Source organism: Passer domesticus, chromosome 2 (genome assembly GCF_036417665.1).
Source record: "Passer domesticus isolate bPasDom1 chromosome 2, bPasDom1.hap1, whole genome shotgun sequence".
In the NCBI taxonomy this organism is placed as follows: Eukaryota; Metazoa; Chordata; class Aves; order Passeriformes; family Passeridae; genus Passer; species Passer domesticus.
Window position 1 is genome coordinate 75,290,478 of NC_087475.1, and position 23,305 is coordinate 75,313,782.

At 37.5% G+C, this 23,305-nt stretch overlaps 1 protein-coding gene across 1 annotated transcript in view; it reads left to right on the forward strand.

Moving 5' to 3' along the window:
- The window catches only part of GUCY1A2 (guanylate cyclase 1 soluble subunit alpha 2), a 153,470-nt gene that overhangs the window by 111,755 nt on the left and 18,410 nt on the right, over nucleotides 1–23,305 (forward strand). Inside the window, exon 7 of the mRNA XM_064409368.1 lies at nucleotides 12,623–12,777. Coding sequence (XP_064265438.1) covers nucleotides 12,623–12,777 — 155 coding nt within the window. The remainder of the gene's footprint in view (nucleotides 1–12,622; nucleotides 12,778–23,305) is intronic.

Genomic DNA, 23,305 nt, shown 5'->3' on the forward strand with positions numbered 1-23,305 from the left:
CAACTGCCAAAGTATTTCCTGTGAAAGGGTTTGTTTTGATAGTTATCCGCAGGAAGCTTAGCTGTGATCATCTGTGACGAGGAGCAGACCAATGCCAAAGTAACATGACTAGATATGATTGCCGTGTATTAACAGAACTGACAGTGCATCATAAAAGGATGACTGTCTAAAAACTTATGTTTTCTAAAACTAATGTTTTCTGTCAGGCTTACACTGTTTTGCTATTCATGGTGTGTGCTTGATACTTCAAAGTATGTTGTTGACATTGGATCATCGATCATCGTATGATTATTACAAAATGAAAGTTAAATATCTGAGTTTATAGCATGAGTAAAATTGGTTCAACACTGCTGCTGTCTACTTTTTTTTAGTTTTAGTAAAATTCTAAAGACAATGTGAACCAAGTTATGCAATTTCTCTTTGAGCTGAAATTCAAAATTCTGGTTTTTAAGTGGTTTCAGAACATTAAACAATATTTCTCCCACCCCATCTGTTCTTAAGGATGACAGGAAAACAGACTTTGCTGCAGTTATTTGAAACCCTCAAATGTAACACCACTTTTTAATTAGTTGTCCTTCCATGCAGTATGATGTTAGAGTTAAAAAAGATGTACATATGTTAATGCATCCTGTCCATCTTCCTGTCAACATCCTCACAATGTGTTTTCCAGTGTTTCAGTAGTGCCATAATGAAATGGTGTAGCTTAGCACATTTATCTCAAAAACATGTTACTGTCATACAGTATAGTCTATTTAGGCCTAAATAAGCTGGATATTCACCTATGTCTTCATTTAAATTGTTTATTTCTAGTTGTGTCCCCATGTGTCCCTCTTTGATATTAGCATCTTGCACATACTGGTAGATGATTATCACACTTCCCCTATTGAGTAATAATTAGCCAAGCTGTAAGCATTTACAGATTTTTAGTTTCCCTCTAATTAAATCCTTTCTGAAGAGATTCTTGATCTTTTCAGAAATCACAGCTGTTGACAGAACCTAGGTTTTAATTTAATAGGCTTGGTGAGTTGACTAGAATTATGTAGGAAGGAACTATAGGTATCAGATGATGTTCATAACCCCAGATTACTTCTTTCATGTGACAAGATTGCATGCTATCTGAAGTTCATTTTAATCTTCACTCACAATTTCCCAGCCTTCTCTCTTTAATTGTGTATTTTTAATTCAGAGTCTATTTCTATATGCATTCAGTTTGCAGGATCTGTTTACTTGCATTGTTGTGTTGTTTATTGCAGATCATTAACAAATACAATAAATAAAAATAAGTTATGCTGAATTTTATTTATTACACACAACGTTGAGTGAGATTTCTTCTACTTTATTTCATTTATCCACAAATTTCAACTCAAGTTAAATACAAATAAAAATTATCAAATTTTCATGATTTAATATTCACAGACACACTTCCTCTCAGACACACTGATAAAGAACAAGGCACCAGAAAATAAAGGAATTCTTTTAGTGAAAACACATTCTGCATCAATTGGGAGGAAAGGAGTAAAGAACAAGACTTAGAACTAAGGGACTTGTCAAAAAAGGTTGCACCAAGAGAGATTCTTCGCCCACTTCTTGGTTGAAGAATTTGACTGGAAAAGTTTCAAATAAAGCATAAGCAGTTGGGAGAAACAGCAGGAAAGAAGCAAGCAATGAGAATGCTGGATAAGCAAAATCCAGGGCTGCCCCTCAGCAGCCAAACTCACTCAGTTATTGTCATTAAAGGTTGGGTGGAGAGCAGTGACAAACAAGAAGTTATAGATATGCCATACTATCATCTTCTACTGCCTCCAAAAATAGATTCGTTTTACATTTTCAAAAGTACATGCAATGATAATTGAGATTTAAAGTCTCTGGCTTTCTTTTCTGGTCTTACACAAAAAATAGCATAAATATGCTTAAATTGTGGTCTATATGTTCATGGATTATGGAAATAGAAATTAATTGATAAAAGCTGGTGAAGATGGGGAGAGATAATCTTGGCTAAGCATATTAATGTTTAATTTTTTGCAATTGCAAAATGCATAACCTACAGAAAAGGAAATACTATAATATATTCATTAATATTGCTATTTTTTATAGAAATTACAAGCCAAAAATAACGGTATGTGTTGCCATGCTTTGTTCTTTGTCAGTGTGTCTCTGTGAGAGGGATGAGTGTTAGGCACAGTGGGAGAGATCATTGAATGAAATGAAGGAAAGTTATTAGACTGAACATTGAAATCTTTCCTTCCCATAAGTGATTCACCTTCATCTGAGAGCAATTAGTCTCTGTTTGGGTTTTGTCATATTCTTGACATCATCAGGCCTTCATTTGCTGATTTTTTGAATAAGATCAAAATCTTTCTAGTTATGAAAGCACCAGAACATGCAAACTTATCCTGAATGGTCTTTAAATTGTAGTGCAGTAAAGAATTTTCTCTGAAGCAATTTAAACAAACAGTGAAATAGTATCTCATTCTTATTCATGGTACATCTGGTGTTCAATAACGATCAGATATTGCTTGTAGATTTCCACCTTGAATCTAGGAATGGAAAATGTTACATTTTGTATGAGCTGCAGAGTGATTTTTCATATATTTCATTAACCATATTATTTACAAGTGTCCTTTTCTAAACCTAGATTTTCAGTGAAGGTAACAGAGCTGTACAGAATACTCTTGAGTTCTGATCCTAGCTTTTGTTATGGTTTGTTTTGTGGTGTCAAGAAAGCTTGATTGACTTGCTGAAGTGCTGTCAATACAGGAATCAGGAGACTCACTAAATGCTTAGATAATTTGCTAAAATCCTCAGTTCAGTGCAAACCAGCTGCCTTTCTCTTTGTGCTAATTCCCTGTGTTGTATGAAGAAGTTATTCACAACTGTCTGGATTTGCCTGTCTGAAAGACTTCAGAAAAATCATTTTATGTGAATGTGTATTTTGAACTCACTGAGGAAGGATTTCACTTTCCCTGCAAAGATCTGCAGCTTTGTGATGGTGAAGTACAAAGGCGATAAGGAGTATTAATAAACCCCTTCCCAATTATAGGCAAGGTGAAGTCTTTAGTCTTTGTTTATAGGACCCATGCAGTCACAGAGCCTCATTTCCCTCTGTATGCAATCGCCACTGCCAGCTGTGGAGGTTTGCTCCAGGCATAAGAGTTGGGTAAATTTTTCAAAAATCATTGTCATCATCTTACATTGTCTTGTGTTCAGTCTATAGAAATTGCAGTTCTTAAAATCAAACTGGTGAACAAGCAAAGGAACACAGCAGCAATATCATTTTAAAGTGAGGTGCTTAATGATTATCCAATACAGTGAGCTGTTCAAACATTGGCACTTATAAGGTATAAAATATCTGTATGTCCCAGCTGTCATATGGAAACTTTACTTTACAGGCAGATTTATATTTATTTTTTATTTGAGCTTGAGAACAAGTTGTTATGTTGCGCATTTAGTATTCAAATCTCTATGATGGTAGCAGTGCCTTATGTTTCTTCACAAGGAAGCAAACTATATTCTAGCTATTAAAGCCTGCAATTCTATGTAGTCTTTATGCACAGCTTGGGGTTTCTTTAGCCTTTTATCTTTCATGTGGTCATTCCTTGACTTAGTTTTTCAAAAGAGAGCATAAATTGACTTGTTTCAGGTATTTGTCTGTATCACAGAGTCACAGAATCACACAGAGTCATTTATGTTGGAAAAGACCTCTTGGATTGTTGAGTCCATCCAGCCTTTGGCTGATCACCACCTTGTCAACAAGACTGTAGCACTAAGTGCAACATCCAGTCATTTCTTGAACAATTTAATTGGCTGTATTGTTAGACTGAGAAGTGCTGAAGGCAGCAGTCTGTCTGCTTTTCCCAATTTAAGAACAGGTACATTTTTAAAGCCTGAGCCACTGATTTTTTTTTTCTTTTGTCATGTGTACAGTGTTCATATGGAGCAGGGAGTTTAATAATTTTTTTTTTAAATTATGTCTGCCTTGGTGCTGATTGCAAGAAGCTGGGGCATCCAGTAGAAACTACACGCTTAAAATGTATCTCCTCTTGGTGCAAAAAGTATCAACATACCTTGTGGTGGTAGAGGTTTATATGACATGGGCAACAATTTAGGTTTCATAAATAGTGTGGAAACCATTGGGAAAACTGTGATACATCATTATGGTAGAGGCTAAGGTTGCTTCTAGTAGTAAAACTGTAAGATTGTTAGAGATCAGTGGTTCTATTTAAAAGCTGCTGTGATCCTTGTTGATTGCTTCAAGCTCTTCCCAAAGCAGATCAATCTGGCTTTCATCGGTGTCTAAGAACCTGTACTGTCAAAAGACAAAGCATGACTCTGCCATTGAAAGGTCATTTCATTTTACAGTCTCAAAGATGCAGGCTAGATTCAAAGACCATTACATTAAATCATCTGAAGAAATTTCTGCAGTTCTACAAAGAGAATGATCTTCTGATGGGGTCCCATCCATCAACACAAGGATTTTTGATGATTTATGCACAAGAATGTAGCTCATTTTACATAAAGGTAAATGTGTCAACTTTGCCTTTTAGGCTGAGAGTTGAATTCACCTCACCTTCTCTAGCTCTCTGTTTATGAGGTGTCCAGGTTAAATTTACAATTAAATATCCCTCTCTGTTCCACCAGGAGAGTTAGACAGCTTCAGGAGTGAGTGATTCAGCCTCTCCTGTGTGCCAATTTTAAAATATGAAGAATTGCAGCCCTGAGGTTATTTACCTCCTGTGTTTAGCAGGAGTCTAGAAACCTAACTTAAATGATGCTGGCTAACATCTAGGTTGTTGCAATTAGGTGAAATTTACCTTAAATTAGGAAAAGTATCAAAGGTTGATTCTTGAGGTTAAAACACTTAGGTCAAACTTTTTGTTTTTCTTTTTTTTTGCATATAGTTTTTTTGTTCTCTTAAATATTTTGAGCATGTGTCATTTATCCCTGTTAAAGTATCACCCAATCCATTCAGTATATGTCATATGATGGCACTGGGAGACAAAGATGTCCTCCTACACTAGGGATCAAAGAGAACTTTCTGATGAATATTTTTCTTTTTTGGGTGTCAGTGGTGGGGAGGCTGGGAAAAATCCTCCACTGCTATGTGGGCTTGTGTGAGTGATTAGCTCTTTTTTAAGTGCCTGAACACACAGGTTCACATAGTAATTAAATTCCTACTGTGGAAATTGCTATTTAAAGAAAACAATAAAAGGTGGTTTTGATTAAATGCCCCATCAACAATGAAATGCAATGTTTTATTGGTGAGTGAGAAGCAGCTCATGAAGCAGGTCATTAACTTTAATGTTTTTTGTTTGGAACCGTAGGGGAAGGATATAGGTTTTATTTTTCTGTTTAGCAGCTCTGAAAATTCTCATTTACGTCATTTAACACCCACCTCTCCACTCAGAACCCCCTCCAGTAAATAATTTCAGGTCATAAGTTTCCTTACAGTTGACCCAAATCCTCTTCTAACCTAGACACTGAGCAGTGCCATACTGAATTCACATGATCCCATTTGGATCAAAAATAACTTGCCCAGAGTAAACTTTCCCTTGAAAGTTGGGAACTCAACTAGTTTTGAGTTCCCAAAACTAGTCTGAGTCTTCATTTTTGTTTTTACTTCATCTAATTCTATCTCATACTGCTGATGGAGACTCACAGGTGTATAATTTTTCAACATGAAAATTTTTAAAATACAGAGTTGTGAAGTAAAGGAAGCTGCAAGGAACCTCTGAAGGTTAACTAATCCAACCACTATTCAAAGCAGGGCTAGCCTAGATCATGGTGAAAGAACTTCAAGGGAAAGAGAGAAATAATTTCATCCTTCAAGTCTGGGGCTTCTTTATGTAGAAATGATTCATAGCTCCTTTTCCCACATTCAGTAGAAGGGACTGTATGCCAAGACCATAGCCCAGGGATGTACATATGCAAAATGCATCACATTGGTTATAATTTAATTGCATCTCTTTTGCACAAACCACATGATTGCCTTACCCAATAGCTATTTAAAATAGATTTATTGATCCTAAGGCATTCATTCTTTATTAGTTTATTACTCTGTTTTTCATTGTCCTTGTCTAATTTGCTGTGTATTTTGCTTCAGATGGGTTGAATAATTTTTTGAGTAAAAAAATTCTGATTAGAAAAGAAGTTAAGTGTTTATTTCTCTAAATGATGTTCAGATGGGGGGGGTGGGGGGGTGGGAATGTATCCTGTAGTTTAGTTCTATAGAACACCTTGTGAAATTCAAGTGATCTAAATTTTCCTCTGAGCAGGTCTGTTCCTTGGCAACAATTCTGTAGTGAGCTGTACTGTCATATGTCCCTTTCCAGAAAGACACTGTGATATTTATAAATCTATCTAAGAATACAGATAACCCACACACTAAAGCATATGTCAGGACATAGTTGTCAGTCCTATCAACTTGCAGTCCTCTGAAGGAGCAGAAAGGCACATTGACTCACCAGTGTGTGGCCCTGATTTTAGACCTCTGAGCTCTGGAGAGTCTGTTTTACATTGAGACATTTTACAAGTAAATGTCCCTGTGTAAGGCATATGTTGGATTTAGAGATAGTGCTGCTGTAGAAGCTGCTAGAAGATATTAGAGCAGAAAACACCCTACAGAATTAGGCAGATTCTGTTTGAAATAATCTGGATGTGTGTCATGGACTAATAGCTAAGACACCTGCAAGAGGTGACTTTTTCCTTTCTGAAGGACACTGCAAGGACAGAAGGGAGAAGCTCCATACTGAAACACAGAGTATCAATCAGTATTTTAGGCCAGAAAGTGAGGAGCTTTTGACTAAGAAATATTACTGTACAGATAGAAATATACGTTATTTTGGCTGATACCAAAAGTCCTGATCCAGCAGAATGCTTTCTATTGTATTTAATTGCTTTTCTGGCTTGGGCCATCCGTGTGCCTGGAACTGTTTTCATGCAGCTGCTGCCTTGTGCCAGCCCTGAGCTCTGCTCAGCTCAGCACAAAGACTTGAGCAGCTGTCAGTCAGTCACGTTATAGAGGCTTGAAAAGCTCCAGGTTGGCTGAGTGGGGGATCACTTTTGCCCATGGTTGTTTTCCAAACTGTGTCAGCTACTTCCCAGCCTGTCCTCTCTCCTTCCTCTCTGTCTGTGTAAGGCAGACAGTTCTGAGAAAATGGATTGTGTGTCCTTCTGGATGCAGTTAACCTGTGAGACAACCTGAGACTTCTCTTTCTAGCATGGGAGTGTGTTTTTCAGAGTGTGAGAACTGTTTATTAAGGTCCTTCTTTCCATGTGGTGGTGCAAAGAAAGAATGCATGCTGAAATGTTACCGTCATTCATATTTGAAGAGGAACTGAATATCAAACACATTTTCTCTGCAAAAAGAATTTCTTTTGGCTCAGGAAATCCCTGAACTGAAAATTGCTGGTTGCAGAGAGAGAACTTTGGAAATGGGCATGTTTTTTCACCCTGTGCTCATCAGAAGAAAGGTTATGTGGTTACCTTTAGTGTGAGTTGGAAAGTCTGCTTGCATGTTTTAGTATCAACTATTCTTTACTGGAAGACAAAAAGAAAGGTACCCACAGACTCTTCTTCTTCCTACTTTGCCCTTCAATTTATTCAATAATCCCTTTATTAATGAGACCACAGAAAAATGGTTCAACCGTAATGTTTCTTGAAAGGAAAATTAAGCTGGATTTAAACTATTCCTCAAGCTTCTTATGTACATGGTGCTGTGCAAAAATATTTGCAGTCCTTTTCAACTCAGAAATAATTCTTCACAATTATACCCTTATGCAATTCTCCATGCTGTTGCCTATTAGTCTCTTTTCTTCTGAATAAAGCATGAATTATGCTTTTTAAAATAGATTTGTAAGCCCATAAGCATGACTTCAAATATTCTTGCACAGCACCATGTATATATGAAGACTGAGGAATCATTTAAAACCCGCTTAATTTTCCTTTCAGGAAGCATTACAGTCTGAACCATTTTTCTGTGGTCTAATTAATAAAGAAATTATTTTTAAATAATGAAATGTCTCAGTTTTGACTGAAGGGAAATAAGACTAATATATTCTATTGATTATCAATATGCAAACTTATATTGGTCAAAACATTTTAGATTTGAGGTTTTCAAAAACATTCTTGAGTGGACAAGTACTACTTCTTAGACTGTCTTTCCACTTGCACTCTAATTTTTGCCTTGAAAATGATGTGGAGAAATGAGGAAAGATGAAGGAGAATACATTTTTCTAAAAGGTTTCAAAAGAGAAAAAACTCAAGAGCTTTAACCCTAATGAAAATTACTGGATTTTTTTTTTTTGAGAGAGTGCTGATTAACAAAAAAAACTATTAAGAAGCAAAGCAGCAATGATGAAATTTACTTTAGGCATGCCACTGCATTCATTTACTGTTACTAAAATATTTTTGTCTCTTCCCCATAAAGTCAATTGTAGATGGGTTGTGAATTTTCAGTGTTGCATTTACACACATCTCAGTTGCAATAGGCTTTATTTTGATGTAAGAGTGCAGTTTTCAGTATGGTGCCTAAGAAGGCATTCAGGAAATTGCAAGTAAATGAAATTGCACAGAACATAAAAAAGAAACAAAACTCAACTAAGTAAAAACCCCAGCTCTTCTAGATATAAAAGAGGAAAATCATTCTTTGGCAATGGGGAGGTGTAAAGAAGTAGCATACAATTTTTTTAAGATTTGGGACATCAGAAGAATTCAGTAGCAGAATGTTCAGTTCAGAAAAAGAACAAATATTTTTGTGCTGTTCATGCTTGTTCCTGTTTGTTCTTGACTTTCCTCTTGCAGTCTAGTCTGGACTATCAGCTCTCATTGCTACCACTTCTGGCACATTTCCACTGGTCATTTTAGATGATGACCAGTGCTTCTCATCTTTCCTTATGAATCTTCTTCTTGATCACTACTAAACAAAATCCTTCTGGTCACTCAGGTATTAGACATTTCTGCTCTTTGTGCCTTATCCTGTAAGAAATATCCAAATACTGCTGCTTTCTTAATACAAGCTTTGGAAGCTTCTTTTGCTTTGCACATAGCCATGTCTTTCCTCTCAAATTACATTGATCAATGCAGGCTGCTTTTCTTTTACACCTCTGACTCATCAGCTTTTCTCCACTTCACTACTACCACGGCTCTTGCAGGGATCAGATCTGTTCATCTTTTTTTCTCGTTTTTCATTGCACTCAGTTCAAGTTGTCCCTCTTCATCTAAAAGATCTCTCACAGGTCTCTCTGTATTTGTCCCACCTGTTCATGTCTCTTTTGCCATTGTGCCTTCTGGGATGATGCTTTAGAAATGTCTTTGGCTTTTGTGGATCTCTTCACTGTTCCTTACCTCTTGGAGGAATGGTATTTACTGGTTATTTTTTTTCACTGTCTTCTCTTTGTGATAGTTTCTAAAGATTCACCATTCCATTTGTGTGCATAATGCCTCTGAATTTTCCAGTTCAGCTATATGCTTCCCTATTATCTTTAATTATTAATTAAATAATTAAGGACATACAAAGGAGCAGTTGGTACATATGAAAAGAATGCATTTTATTAAAAATGCTCCATTAGAGACAGTTAATAAATGTATAATTTGTACTACACGAATATTAAAAGGAATAAACAGAGTTATGATAGAAAAAAATGCATCTTAGTGTTGTCACCTAATTTTCACTCTCTGTGCTATTTTTAATATTTAATGTTTTGAGAGAGCACTGATAAGAGCTACATGTACAGTACAGCTTGGGAACTATAACTATGTTTGTGTAACTGTTGTTGTTCTAATTTATGTGGTCTAGGCAGATTTTCTTTACTGCAAAGGTAATGTGAAAGGTTGATGTTCCCAGTAAGTGCCTTCTTGTTAATAATTTGATCAGACTTTTTTTTTTCCTTTGTAAAAAAGAGCCTGAAGCTGTTAACACAACAGTTTTCAACTCCATGGGGAAAAGACCAGAACAATGAATCTGCAAATGAAGTAAAATCTTGAAAAGACACTTTGAAATAAACATACTTCTCTAAAAAGTACTATAGGACCAATATAATGGTTATTCTTGGTATAATAAGGCACACTAAGGAGTAATTTATGGCAAGAGCATCAGTGTTTGCAAGCTCTTTTCTTGTAGAGAACTATATAATAAAGCAGATGTGGAGCTTTATGGTAAGCCATTCTTAGTGTAATTTAGCTCTAAGGTTTATTGAGAAAGCCTACATCAACTTTCTTCCACCCAATGAAAACTTCAGGTTTTGACTCTCTCTATGTAGTTTAACCTGTGTTTGTGAGACTATATCTACCTTTTTCATTGTAGGAGCAAGTGTTTTTTAAAAACCTCTTAAGATAGATAGTACAGAAGAACACTCATGTCTGCCACTGAAGCACTGAGTGATAAAAAACTATTGGCAATATAAAAGGAAGCAATGAAAAGGAAAGAATGAAATTAACAAAACAACCAACAATAACTTCAGCCTTCACTGCATATATTGCAAAAGCAAATTTTATTTTCTTAGTATGTTTTTTGCTGTAATATTTTCCAACCTCTCTAACATATACTCTTCTTGTGTTTTTAAAGGAAAACAAAGCAAATACTTTTCCTTACAGTTTCAATCTGGCCTTTACATGTGATGGAATGTACTGTGGAAGAGGTCACAGCACACAGTTAATTTGTGATTTTTAAATAAACATGCAGAGTTGCAATGAAACAAATGGGTTTCATTAGCTCTGTTCCTAAAATTGTGTGCAAAATTACTAACTCACCTCCCATCTCACAAGAACAAAACATTGTAAATAGGTTATTACTTATTAAAAGCTGACAGCATGCTGGCTGTTGTGTGAGCAAGACTTCCTGCTCCTTGTCTTTCACTGAGGGCAGATACTGACCTCACCTACAGGGAGAAGGACTGCAGGAGCACTTTTCTCCACTGGTAATGGACAGTGGAGTTTAAATGTGTGTTGTAGCAAAAGCAGGAAATCTTATTTCTCCAAAAGATGACCAAAATAACCCAAGTATTATGAGTTTGCACAGATGCTAGCAGGCAGACCAAGTTCATGGATGCTTCTAGCCCTATGGAATAGAGGATTTGAAGGATTTCTGTGTCTGGCTTCCAAACAATAGTAAAGGTTTGAAAGTTCAATTAAAGTGAGTGATTCTTATTTACAGATATTAAAAAAAAAAAGAAAAAAAAAGAAAGAAAGAAGGAGAAAGAAACAAACAAACCAAACAACCTAGTCTGTAATTAACATCGTTGTTGTGAAGACTGAGGGTTTTAGGCTGCCTGTGAGAATGTTGTAAGCAGTATCACATTGAATGCAGAACATGTCCTTAGGTTATGCAGGAGTTTACTGTATAGCAGATATAATTCTGAACCCATTTTCTGTGACACATAAGACAGGAACAAAATTAGAAGAGTGCTTAGCTGCATGGTGAAAATCTTGGGCATGTGGGAAGAGCCATAGTCAGTGAAATAATGTGGGGTCCCACGTGTTCTTAAAACTTCATGGACACCAGTGTCATCAAATGCTGGCATTTTCTTTACATAAAAAGGTGTAACAATGATTTATTTTTTAAATCTGTATTTGAGTCCATATTTTTTAATTAAAAAAACAGGGACTGCTGGACAAAAGCACAGTGCAATAACTGTGAATTAAGTAAGTAAAAGGACCATATTGAGTACAGTGTTAGGTAAATCACTTATTCATACCCCATCAGACTCTGTTAGTAGCTGATATTTATTTCCTTCACCTTAAGTTTTGCAGCAGTCCAGTTACTCTGAGCAAGAGTATGCTCAGAAGATATAAAATCTTCTTTTCAATTTTTTACTGTTATAAATTTAACAAGAGAAAAAGACTTCCCTATCTGTAAAAATTATTTTCTCGGCAAACACAATTTTTAGCTAAAATGTATGCAGAATAAATCTCTGATTATTCATTCTGAAGGAAACTTGGATGGTGACTCTGAGCTGTACAGGTCTGTGCAATTGCTAGATCTCAGACAGTTACAGGGAATGATGGCTGAAATAGTCATATGAGTTTTATAATTTGCTGGGAATTTTTTTTCTCCTTATTTTGACGAGGATACAATTACCTTTAAAATCATTGGTGCCTCAGTCTTCAGCATTCTCACCACTGCAATGTGACAAAGTGAGAAACACCTTAGACCTTGAAGAGTTTGGAAGAAAAATATGGAGGAGATAAAAGTAACTTATTCCTTCACTCCACTTAACTACTCTTCCTGCCAGTTTGAGAAAAATTGGATGTTACTTTAAAGCCTGTGTTAGAAGTGGTGGCAAAAATAACCTCTGAAATATTTGTTTAATTAGATGGCTGATATTGCAGTAATTCTGGGTGATCCCATCCTATTCTGCTCATGATTTCTATTTTGACTGTCACAATCTCCAGCAAAAGAGCATAGAAGAAAATAGTTTTGTGAAAAGATAATAATCTTTTTGTTCTTCTTTCTTTTAACTGAGTCTGATCTAAGCTAGAGGACTAGAACAGTCTGTTTTTTCCACTTCATTCTTTCTTCTTTAGTTTACTCTTTATTTGAAAGGGCTGCTTGTAGATGGGCGCTAATGCCATTACCCTTGGTGGCTCAGGAGAGGCAGCCTGACGTGGGTCTCATGTTTTTTTGCAGATGAGGATAGGCATTCACTCAGGTTCGGTGCTGGCCGGCGTGGTTGGTGTGAGAATGCCGCGCTATTGCCTCTTTGGGAACAACGTCACCCTGGCCAGCAAGTTCGAGTCAGGAAGTCACCCACGCCGCATCAACGTCAGTCCCACCACCTACCAGTAAGTCCTCTGCACCCTTTCCTATTGTTTTTGTTCCAGCCTGTTTTCAGTTCCATCCTGTAGCATGCTCTGTCCTCAACACATGTAATTCAGCAGAAAGTTGGTAGGGCATCAGGACAGAGGAAAGAGGTATTGTTTGGGGATGTCTGTCCTTTGTTTGCAGGTTAGTATCAGAATGTGCAAAGAAGCCATGCATTGGAGGCAAGGGGGCACAACAGAAAAGCCAGCCATTCCTGCTAAAAATAATATGTAAGAGAAGAAGTGGGAGATATCTCCCAAACTGACATAGTTTTATGCACTATTCCAGCTTTTGACTGGGGATTTGGGTTCCACCAGCTAAACATAGTTCATGAAAGAAAGCACACTCCCATTGTCTCAGAAGGAAGTCTAGTTTTGCCAGTAAGGCCAAGCTTACGAAGACATTTAACGCTTTCTTGAAGACAGAATTTCTTATTTCTGTAAAGACACTGTAAAGACACACTTGATAGAAGCATTCTCATAATGTAGGAAAAAAGATTGAAAATGGCAAAGCATTATCCCTGGCGTTTTGAAGAAATTATGCAAATGGAGAGAAGGCTTGATTAAATCTGGTTATGAGGAACAGCTCCTAAATAAAAAAGGTGTTCCTTATTGTTCAAATTTGACAGTTTGACTATTGGAATTTCTAATGCTTAGAGTATAGCTGATGCACTCACTTATTTTTGGCAGGATATCTCAATCTTCCAGTGTTCTGCATCTGAAGTAATCTTCTGAAGTAATGTTTTGAGACTGTGTGGTAAATCTGTACACAGTTGCTCAAACAATATTGCTTTTCTTTCTTTTTTTTTCCTATTCAGTACTGTGAATCTCAAATCTTTTCCCCCATAGCCATCTATGTAAAGAAAAATTTTTAATGGGATTTCTTCATCCAAGTATTGAAATGTCTGCTGTGCTAAAATATGAATCAGTCAGAAATTAAAGTTAGAAGTAATTAAACTAGTGCATAAAGTGACATTCTTCTGAAGAGCCCATTCACTTGAGATCATATTTTGAGAATGAAGCAGGTGAAACAAATTGAACAAGAGGTAGAATAGCAGAATAGGGTTTGTATCATAAAGTGAACAGAAATTGATTCATACAGCTGTCTGGTAACACGCAAGAGAAAGACAATCTGTTATTTTCCAAATCTATCCAAATCCAATCTATTATTGTTTACAGAAAACATTTTTGTTTAAATAAAAATAAATTCAATAAATATATAGGAAATTTTTGTTTGGAGCTTGGTATCATTTGAAAAGGAATTGGTTTTGGGACCTTCCATACACAGCATTCTACAGTGTTTGAGTCTTGGCCATCCACTGTGGGATAGAAGGAAACCTCTAAAACCTTGTTTCAATAGTCACCATAGTTGTATTTACCATTTGTGTTCCAGTTACAAAAACCACACAGTAGCAGGGCTTTTGGTGTGTGGTTTGTGGTCTGGCAAAAGGTGACCAAGTCCCTGTGGGAGGGAGCTGTGCTTTTCTTGAACAGGATCAGTTCTTATAAAGTGCTGTTCTCCAGACTGAGATAGTCTCCAAGATACTCTGAAAGTGCAGTCCATACTTTTTCAGAAAAGAGATCTTGACAAACATGGCTCAGGGGACTGATTTCACTTGGGGCTATGGTGTTACTGGCTCATGGTTATATCCCTGATAGCAGAAACTGGTGAGCTAGACAGCTTTATGGAAATATAACTAGATAGCAGCTGTGGGACCTGTGGTGCACAGAACTCTCTTCATGCTGGGGCCAGAGTCACTTTCCGTGTACCAGTGCACGGTGCCAGTTGTGTTGATTTGGTTATGAGTGATACAGCACCTCCTCTGTGAGGCACAAATTTGTGGTCATTGTTGAACAGCCTGATCTAGCTGGAGATGTTTCTGTTCATTGCAAGACGGTTGGACTAGAAAGGTTTTAAAGGTCCCCTCCAACCCCATTGATTCTGTGGTTCTGTGGCTGTATTTTCTTTTTATCACAATGCTGATTAAAAGACAGTTATGAAAGTTAAACAGTTTGAGGGCTGTGTATGGAGCTTGTTAGAAATCTGTGGGTTTGTGCTGCCCATTTTCTGACTCTTAGTACATTGTGGCACAGAGAAGATGGCTTCTCTTTACTTGTGTCTCATCTGTGCCTGGCTGCCACTGGGCATATTGTAGCATGGCAGGTCAAATGTGAGTCACCTTGGAGAGCATTCTTACTGAGTCCTAGGTACCACAACTTGAGTCAGATCTTCTCACCCTGCATATCTCTCAGGTTGTGTCAAAAACGGTTTCTTTCACTTCCCTTTAATCCTAGAAATCCAGTATGAATAGGACCTTTTTTTTTCCTAAATGGCCGAACTTTCACCATATATTACCCTCATGTCTGTACTTACCTTGCACACAGTTATCAATGTAGACTTGCTTCAAAAAGGGAAGAAGATAAAAAAGTGACTGATTATGTAGTAATGCTGTAACATAAAATTGCAAAACAATACACAACAATATACAGAATTATTGGTATTTTTTATCTGCATTATTGTACTCAGTAACCAATCTGCTGTTAACATGTTGAACAAATTCAGTGCTTGATTCAGAGAACTTACAGTGGAAGTAACAGGCTAGACACTTGGTTACAGGTGAAGGAAGTAGAAATGGCAAGAAAATATAGGTTTGAATGAGATGCAGTTATCATTCGAAGTGAGTGGCTAAAAGTAGTGATGCTCAGGCTAGGAACAATTTTGTATTACAGGCTTGGGAAATTATATGAAAAGGTAAAATGAATATGCATGAGGCAACTTGAAAAGTTGATTTCAAACTATACCTTCTGGTATAGTTGGAAGCTTGAAAACAGGAAAGAAGTCAAGAAATGACACTGTTGACACAGTGGCTAGAAGAGACTGCAATTACAAAATACTCAAAGGGGCAAAATTATTTAGAGTTTCTGAACGTGATCTATGAGATTTGACATAATATCCTTGTGCTGTCCAAATCAAAAAGTAGTGATCTGATGCATTCATATATAACTTATGTTAAATATAATTTGTATGAGTATATATTTGTTGTGTATAAATGAAATGATTCATCACAAACTGAAAATGCATTTGTATTTGACTTTATATTCTATTAAATGCTTCTGCTTGATCACACTGTCCTGCTTTGCATTTGCTAATACTGATGTTAATATTTCTATTATCTAAGAATAAGTGTTTTCCAAAGTAGATTATTTTGCAGTCAGTATGAAAACAACAGAATTTTCAATTATATTAAACTACTGGCATTTATCATCACGTGTTTGTGTCTACCATGGCCCCTGATGGAAGCTGTGATATAAGTTTTATAAAGCATGCAGGTCTTGAAACATGTCCAGTACTTACCAGCTATCATTTTACAGTAAAGATTATGCATCCTAAAGTGCCATCAGCATTCAAATATTTATCACACCTCAGACTGCCTATTATTGGTTACAGACACTTTCCTTCAAGCCAGTAATCTGCCTAAGTAGGAATCAGAGTTTAAAATGGTAAGTACAAGGTGTGATGTTTGTTGCTTAGCAGCAGCAGTGAGCCTGGGGCAGCCTTGCTCCAGTTACACCTACCTGGGCAGAGCTCTGGAAGGTGTGAAACAACACCTTTTACAAAGGTGGACTTTGCATTTTTTGAATCTGAAATATCACTTCTGTTTGAAATATCCTGTTCTCTTGACTCAGACATGTCTTTGGACACAAGGATCACAGATCCCCATTTGCTTTGAATCATTGAGCATTGTGAAATTAAATCACTGGAATAGCATTGGTAAAACCAGTGAAAAATCTGGAAACTGGAGAGGAAGTTGAGCATCCCAGACTGGTCCCTGTATAAACATATAGACAGAAAAGAATAGGAAAATAAGTTTATTTAATTCATCTACATTATCCTGAATTGAATAGAATTATCGTATTTTCCATAATCAGGAAGAAAGCACAGTAAGATTTATGAGACTGTTCAGCAAAGGAGAGAAAATAAATATTTTTTAGTTTTTTGTTTCAGACTTTAATTATGATTTTTATGAGATATAATATAATATACCCACATTTGTCTTGTTTTCCTAGTAGTGTTGCAGTGTAATGGTTTGGTATTTCCAAGAGTTTATCAAAAGCAAGTAAATGTAGTTGTTCCTGTTTGTCAAGTAACTCCTATTTAAGAATGATTTTTTTTTCCTCTTCTTTCTATCTCTAGTCTTTTGCAGCATGTATTTCTCTTGTGCACAGTGTGCCTCTGGCACTCACTGCTGGGTACAGATACTTTCCATTATCACATGTTGGGCAATGCGTCTGGGACCTGAGCTTAGGCAGAGATGAACAGCCTGTATCCCACATCTTTATCTTGATTTAGAAGATGGGGCAGCCCAGGTGTACCTCTTTAGTGAGCTGGGCAAGGTCATTGTGTGTTTTAAAGGCTGCATAAATTGCTTCTCAGCCTTTAAAATTGATTAAAACCAATGTAGGTTTTTAATCATTCTTTCATAGAAAGTTCTTTCAAGAAGTTCTATGTAATTAAGAAGTATTTCTGTACCTCCCTCTTTACAGGGATTTTAGATTAAAACTAGGCTTTTCTTTAAACTCCTTATTGATTTTTATTTTTATCAAATTCTTTTTCCTACAGGTTATATCTATTTATATGTATTACTTCTCCTACAGGTTATATCTATCTCTACATCTATATTTTTCTGCCTCGTATGGTCAGACCAATGGACTTGCTCTCCAAGAGCCTCTTCAGATTATTTCAGATTTTATTTCTCAGCATCCTTTAAAAAACTGTTTCTTTTTATGTTGGTCAGTTCACCACGTATGTTTTCAAGAGATATTGGTGGACAGACAATTTAATTTTGGATAGATTGGGCATACAACTTATTCATGGGCACAAAAAAATATTGCTAGTCTAATTTTAGAAGCACAGTCAAAATGCACTGTTTTTTCTTGGGTTTCTGCTCCCAGTGTCACCTGCCTCTCTGAGGCTGCACTCCCACAGTCTCTGTGTTTTGTGATGGTGGTCCTGGGGCCTCTCGTGTCTGTCTGTGCTGTGCTTTGTGACACTTTTTGTTCAAGGTTTGTATTTTTGTTCAAGGTTCACTTTTATCCAAGGTTCACTCTACGCAGGATAGCTGTGCTAGATCACTGCTCAGTAGTTAGTGCCTGTTACCTCACAGTTTCACACAGCTGATCTAAAGCTGAAACATGTTTAGGCAGAAGTCATCTGTTTGCCACACAGCTGTTAAACTACAAAAAGCTCAAGCCTGCAAAAATCCAGGCAGGACCTGAGGCCAGCACTGTTACATCAGTGTAAAGTCTGAGGCGTTTTTGTAGCAAACCTGTGCACTGAGCCTCTGATGTCCCAAACCCAGTATTCTTTTTGCTTAGGTGGGTGACAAAAAAAGTGTTAAAGGTTAGAGATTGATACTCACCATGCTAAGCTGCATGTGGTATGAAATCTATTCCGTAAAAAATCATGGCTGGTCCTTTCATAACCTTTCCACAGTTGACCTGAATGAAGAAGGAACACTAATACACTAACTTCCATAGTTTAAAAAGTAATAAATGCAACATGCAATTAATTAGGTAGAGGTGTGGTCAGGGTTTTTTTTTCTCCATTCTCCTTATGCGCAGAAACTGAGGGAGAAATTGAAACGAGTGCACTTAGAACCAAGTGCACTGATTTTTAGCATTACAATAGCAATTTCATATGTTTATAGAAAGTATTTTAAGAGTAGTCTTCCAAAATTTCTAATGAATGCTGTAATAATGTATTATCTGCATTCATATGGAAACAATTGAGCTGGTTTATGTTATCAAGAGGATACCCAGTTGGTGAAGCAAGCAATGCTTGTTGCCACAGGGAAGGATGCAGCAGTCCAACAGGAGACAATCATCTCATAGCCTGTTTGGAAAAATTAGATTTTCTTGATTATACCAACAAATGAGCTGATATGAACAAGGTTAACAAAAGGTTTTGCAGTTCTTTTAGAGTTAGGGCATAAAGAACCTTTTCCTTTTGTTGATATTACTCCCTGTGATAGCATTTATGGAAGATTGACTTGGCCAGTGTGCTTTTCATGGCGCATACTATGTTTAGGAGTGCAGGCATAGTCTCCTTTGTTGTACAACATTGCATTTCTTTTAGAACTTTTGTTCAGTTTTGGTTTAACAGACCAGTTTTCCTAAAGAAATGTTCACATTGAAGTTTAGTTCTGAGTGGGTGCTTTTGTGCTCTGATTCTGCAATCCAGAGAAAAAAGCCTGATGTCTCTGAGAGATGGATGGGAAAACTGGGCATGGAGGGAGTTAAGAATCATCATGGGCAGCATGCACTCAGTATAGAGGAAATAATTCTGCAATAGCAAGTGTCGTTAGTTCAAATGGGAGAGATGAGCAATCACCATTTCTTACTTCAAATTAGAGGGCTGGGCCATAAGAACCATATGAAGTTTAATAAGGGCAAGTGCCAGATTCTGCACATGGGGACACTGCTTGTGTGTGTAGACCAGGGAATGAAGCTGCAGAAAAGCACTGTGGAAAGGGACCTGGGGGTCCTGGTCTGTGACAAGTGGAACATGAGCCAGCAGTGCCCTGGCAGCCAGGTGGGGCAACCCTGTCCTGGGGGCATCAGGCACAGCATGGCCAGTGGGCAAGGGAGGGGATTGTCCTGCTCTGCTCTGCTCTGGGGCAGCCTCACCTCCAGTGCTGGGGCAGCTCTGGGTGCCGCCATGTAAAAAAAGACATTAAACTATGGGAGAGTGTCCAAAGGAGGGTGAAAGGTCAGGAGGGGAAGCTGTATGAGGAGTGGCTGAGGTCACTTAGTTTGTTCCACCTGGAGGAGACTGAGGGGAGACCTTATTGCAGTCTGCAGCTTCCTCATGAGTGGAAGCAGAGCGGCAGGCACTGATCTCTTCTTCAATCTTGTGACTGAAGTCAAGAAAAAGGCACCAAGCTGAGTTGGGAGAGGTTTTGTCTGGATATCAGGAAAAGGTGCTACACCCAGAGGGTGGTTGGGCACTGGAACAGGCTCCTCGGGGAAGTGGTCGCAGCGCCGAACTTGAGAGAGTTCCAGAGGTGTTCAAACAACACACTCAGGCACGAAGGATGTGAAGCTTGGGGATGGTCCTGTGCAGGGCCAGAGCTGGACTTGATATTCCTGATGGATCTCTCCCAACTCAGCATATTCAGTGATTCTCTGGTTTTCTGAAAATAGAAAATCTGAGGAAGATGTGACTGTTTCTTGCCAAGATAGTTTGAAATATAATTACTGTATCATTTCATCTATGTGAAGAAAGAGCTACAGCTTTTAAAAGCTTCTTCAAGATTCCCCCTAAGTATGATCCCAATTTCATTCACGCACAGACCTCCTGAATTTTTTTATTAAATGAATGATCAGGAAAAAAAAAGAAAAAAGAAAAAAAAGATAATTCTCAGAGACTATCCCTTTTTGTCAGAAAGCTAGAGCATTCTTAGCAAGGAAGGGACAGAACAAGAATTTTAAAAGCTCTGGAAGATTTCAGGTTAGGAGGAGAAGTTGTCAAAGTTAATCAATTGCAAATCACTGTTTAAGAAATTCTTCCTCCCCTGAAACATCATTGAAGAAGACAAGCTGAGGGCAGACAACCTAATTCCAGGGAATTTATAGGAATGCCTGAGTACCTTGACCCTCACAATTTGAGCTCTGAATTGTAAATTGTGTATCCAACAACTTGAGTGGAACCCAGAATTTTGAACCTGTGAAAAACCTACTATAAAAATATCCTTTGCAATAGTGCCCTGAAGGGAAATTCACAGAAGTGATTCAGAAAATACAGCTAAGATAAATGCTTTGAGATATTTTCAGACTAGTTGTTACATGAATATTCCTGAACTGCGGAGGTTGTGTAACTTCAGCTTAAGCTCTCTGAATATGGGACAATCTGGGGACATTTTTTATATAGTTAAAGCTGCAACATAATTTCCTGAAGGTGAAGGATAAGATTGTGCTCTCAGGGTAGATTGTTCTTTCAGGATTTTAGAACTGGCAGCCTGTCCTGTTCACAAAGGAGTGCTCTGAGAGCAGTCCGTGAGGTGAGGCAACCAACCTGAACTGAGTGCCACCACTCAGGAAATGTTCCAGAGCAGGAGGTTTTACACTGGATCTTCTCCTGAACCAGAGAGGAGGTGCAAAAAACATGGATTGCATGGGATGGAGCGGCTTGGTCAGCAGCTGGTGTCCAGCCAAGGTCAGCCCACCACAGCACAGCTCGGTGCTCATCCCTAAGGATGTGCACTATTCATTCACCTGCTTGGCACAAGGATCTTTTGGGGTTCTTTGTTCCCATAAAAAGGAATTCAGTAAACTTAGAAATGGCCATGGCCATCAACTGCTATTGATTTCTTTTTAAGATCACAGGTGTCCTAAAAGTAAGAGGGAAGATTTTGCAGAAAAATATCCTTGCTGATATGCACTGAGAATTTGCAGATAACTTGTTTCTTTAGTATATACAAAAAGATGCAGGAAATCAGAGGCAATTTCTGAATTTTGATCTCACTCTGAGATTGGGAAGTCAGGTGTCAGGATCAACATATTATTTAAGGAATTTGAAGAACCTGTTCTTTAGGAGAAAGCTAAGAGGTCATTTTCATCATTATGAAAATCTTTTTAAAAGTATTATTCTATAAGCCAGAAAACTTTCTTTTATTTTTTCTTTTATTTTTTTTTTTTACCCTTAGAGTGTAAAGTAAGTAGGATTGAATGTAATCATAAGTAACTTCCATTAGCATTTGATAACCAAGGTTTCCTGCCATGCTTGCTTGAGAACTAAAATGTTATCCCAGTGGAGGTCAGGTGGACAATTTCTGAGGGTTGAGGCCGATTCAAGCATCTAATACAGGGATGTGGAGTCTATCACAAGCCACAGCAGTGGAGGAATCTTCAAAAGACAAATTATCAGTCCTGGAGCACTTAATTGTAACCAAGTTACAATTCACAAAACAAGTGAAAATAAGATGGGTAATTAATATCTTGCACTTTTTTTTTTCTATGAGGAAATAGTATGAAATACCAACTAATGTTAGTGCCAGCTCTGACCTTAATCGAATAATGTAGATACACTTTACAGTTTTGGATTTGTGTAACTGTCATTAAAATTGCATGATGTTAGACTCTGATGAGGAAACCATTGATTTTTAGGAAGGCTGGATGCTCCGTAGTGAATAGTCAGTGTGGGGAAGAGTGGCTGCAGTGAAAGCTTACAGATTTAGCTCAGAACATTCTAAGATTTCAGCTGTTACATGTGGAATTCTAAACTGGGAATCTGTAAAGAGTTATTTCAGTATGTTAAGCCTGTAGTTTGAACACACAAAATATTTACTGCAAACTTTGCAGAGATTAAAAGAGAAGCTTCTCTGTGGAGGCCTCCACAAACATTCCTGCAGTTTAGAAAAGATTGCAGTATTTTGGTCATAAAATTGACAATCTGAACCTTCAAACCACATGCAAAATAAAGTTCTCCACAGAAGTTCAAAGGCAAAAACTTTGTTGGCTTTATAACCAAGTGATTATTTAAGAGCTGGAAAGAAAATGCCTTTCTATGTCAATGAGCTTACACAGACTATCTCATGCAAAACTAATGGAAAATACTGTGTAAAGGAAGTGCCATTGCATATACTGATAATCCTGCAAGATTCTCCTGGCAAGAGGATTCATTCATTCATTTGCTTTCCAAAAATCAACTTTACAGGCATTAAATAATCTACCTATTACAAAATTCCATGGAAACTTATAACATTCTTCCCAATTATGATTTTGAACTTCAAACTGATTGAGAGAAAGGATAAATATTGTTAGAGGGAAAAGAGGAAGAATGCTTTTATATATCCAATTGTGCTCAGAATTTACCATTTTCTCAAACTGCTCTTTTCAATGCTGCAAGGGATTGAATACCACTCAATTTACTTTGGAAACAAAAAGAAAATGTCTAGAGTTGTTTCCTTTATTTTACAAGTCCAGCTAGTTCTGGGGAAGATACTTGATAAAGAGACCTTAAATTTTCAGGTCTAACCAGACAGGGATTTCTACACCATGGCTAAGATGGCAAATGGCAGAAGGCAGCGTAGTGGGGTCTGTGGTTGTACCAGCTGAGCAGGCATGCCAGGAGATGGCTTTGTGGCTCCAGGGCACCTGGATCCCTTTCTGACCCAACCAAATAGCCTGGATTAAACCCATGGCTACTGTTGATAAATAGTGTCAGATTTTATTCTGCTGTTGAAGTTGGATTTGCTGTATTTGAACCCAATTTATGAAAAACAGTGCTACTGAGGGTAAGAAGGGCACAAACTGACCTCTCTGCTTTTTATCTGGGAGAGCTCCCAAGCACTGCCACCTTCATACCAACCCTCCATCAGGAAACCTGGTGGTAGCCATCATTCTGAAATGTTAATTTCTGCCAGACTGACCAGACTAAAGTGTTTTAATTAAGTCAAATGATATGTTCTGGACAACTTTCATTATGAATTTGGTTCTCTTTCTGGTATGT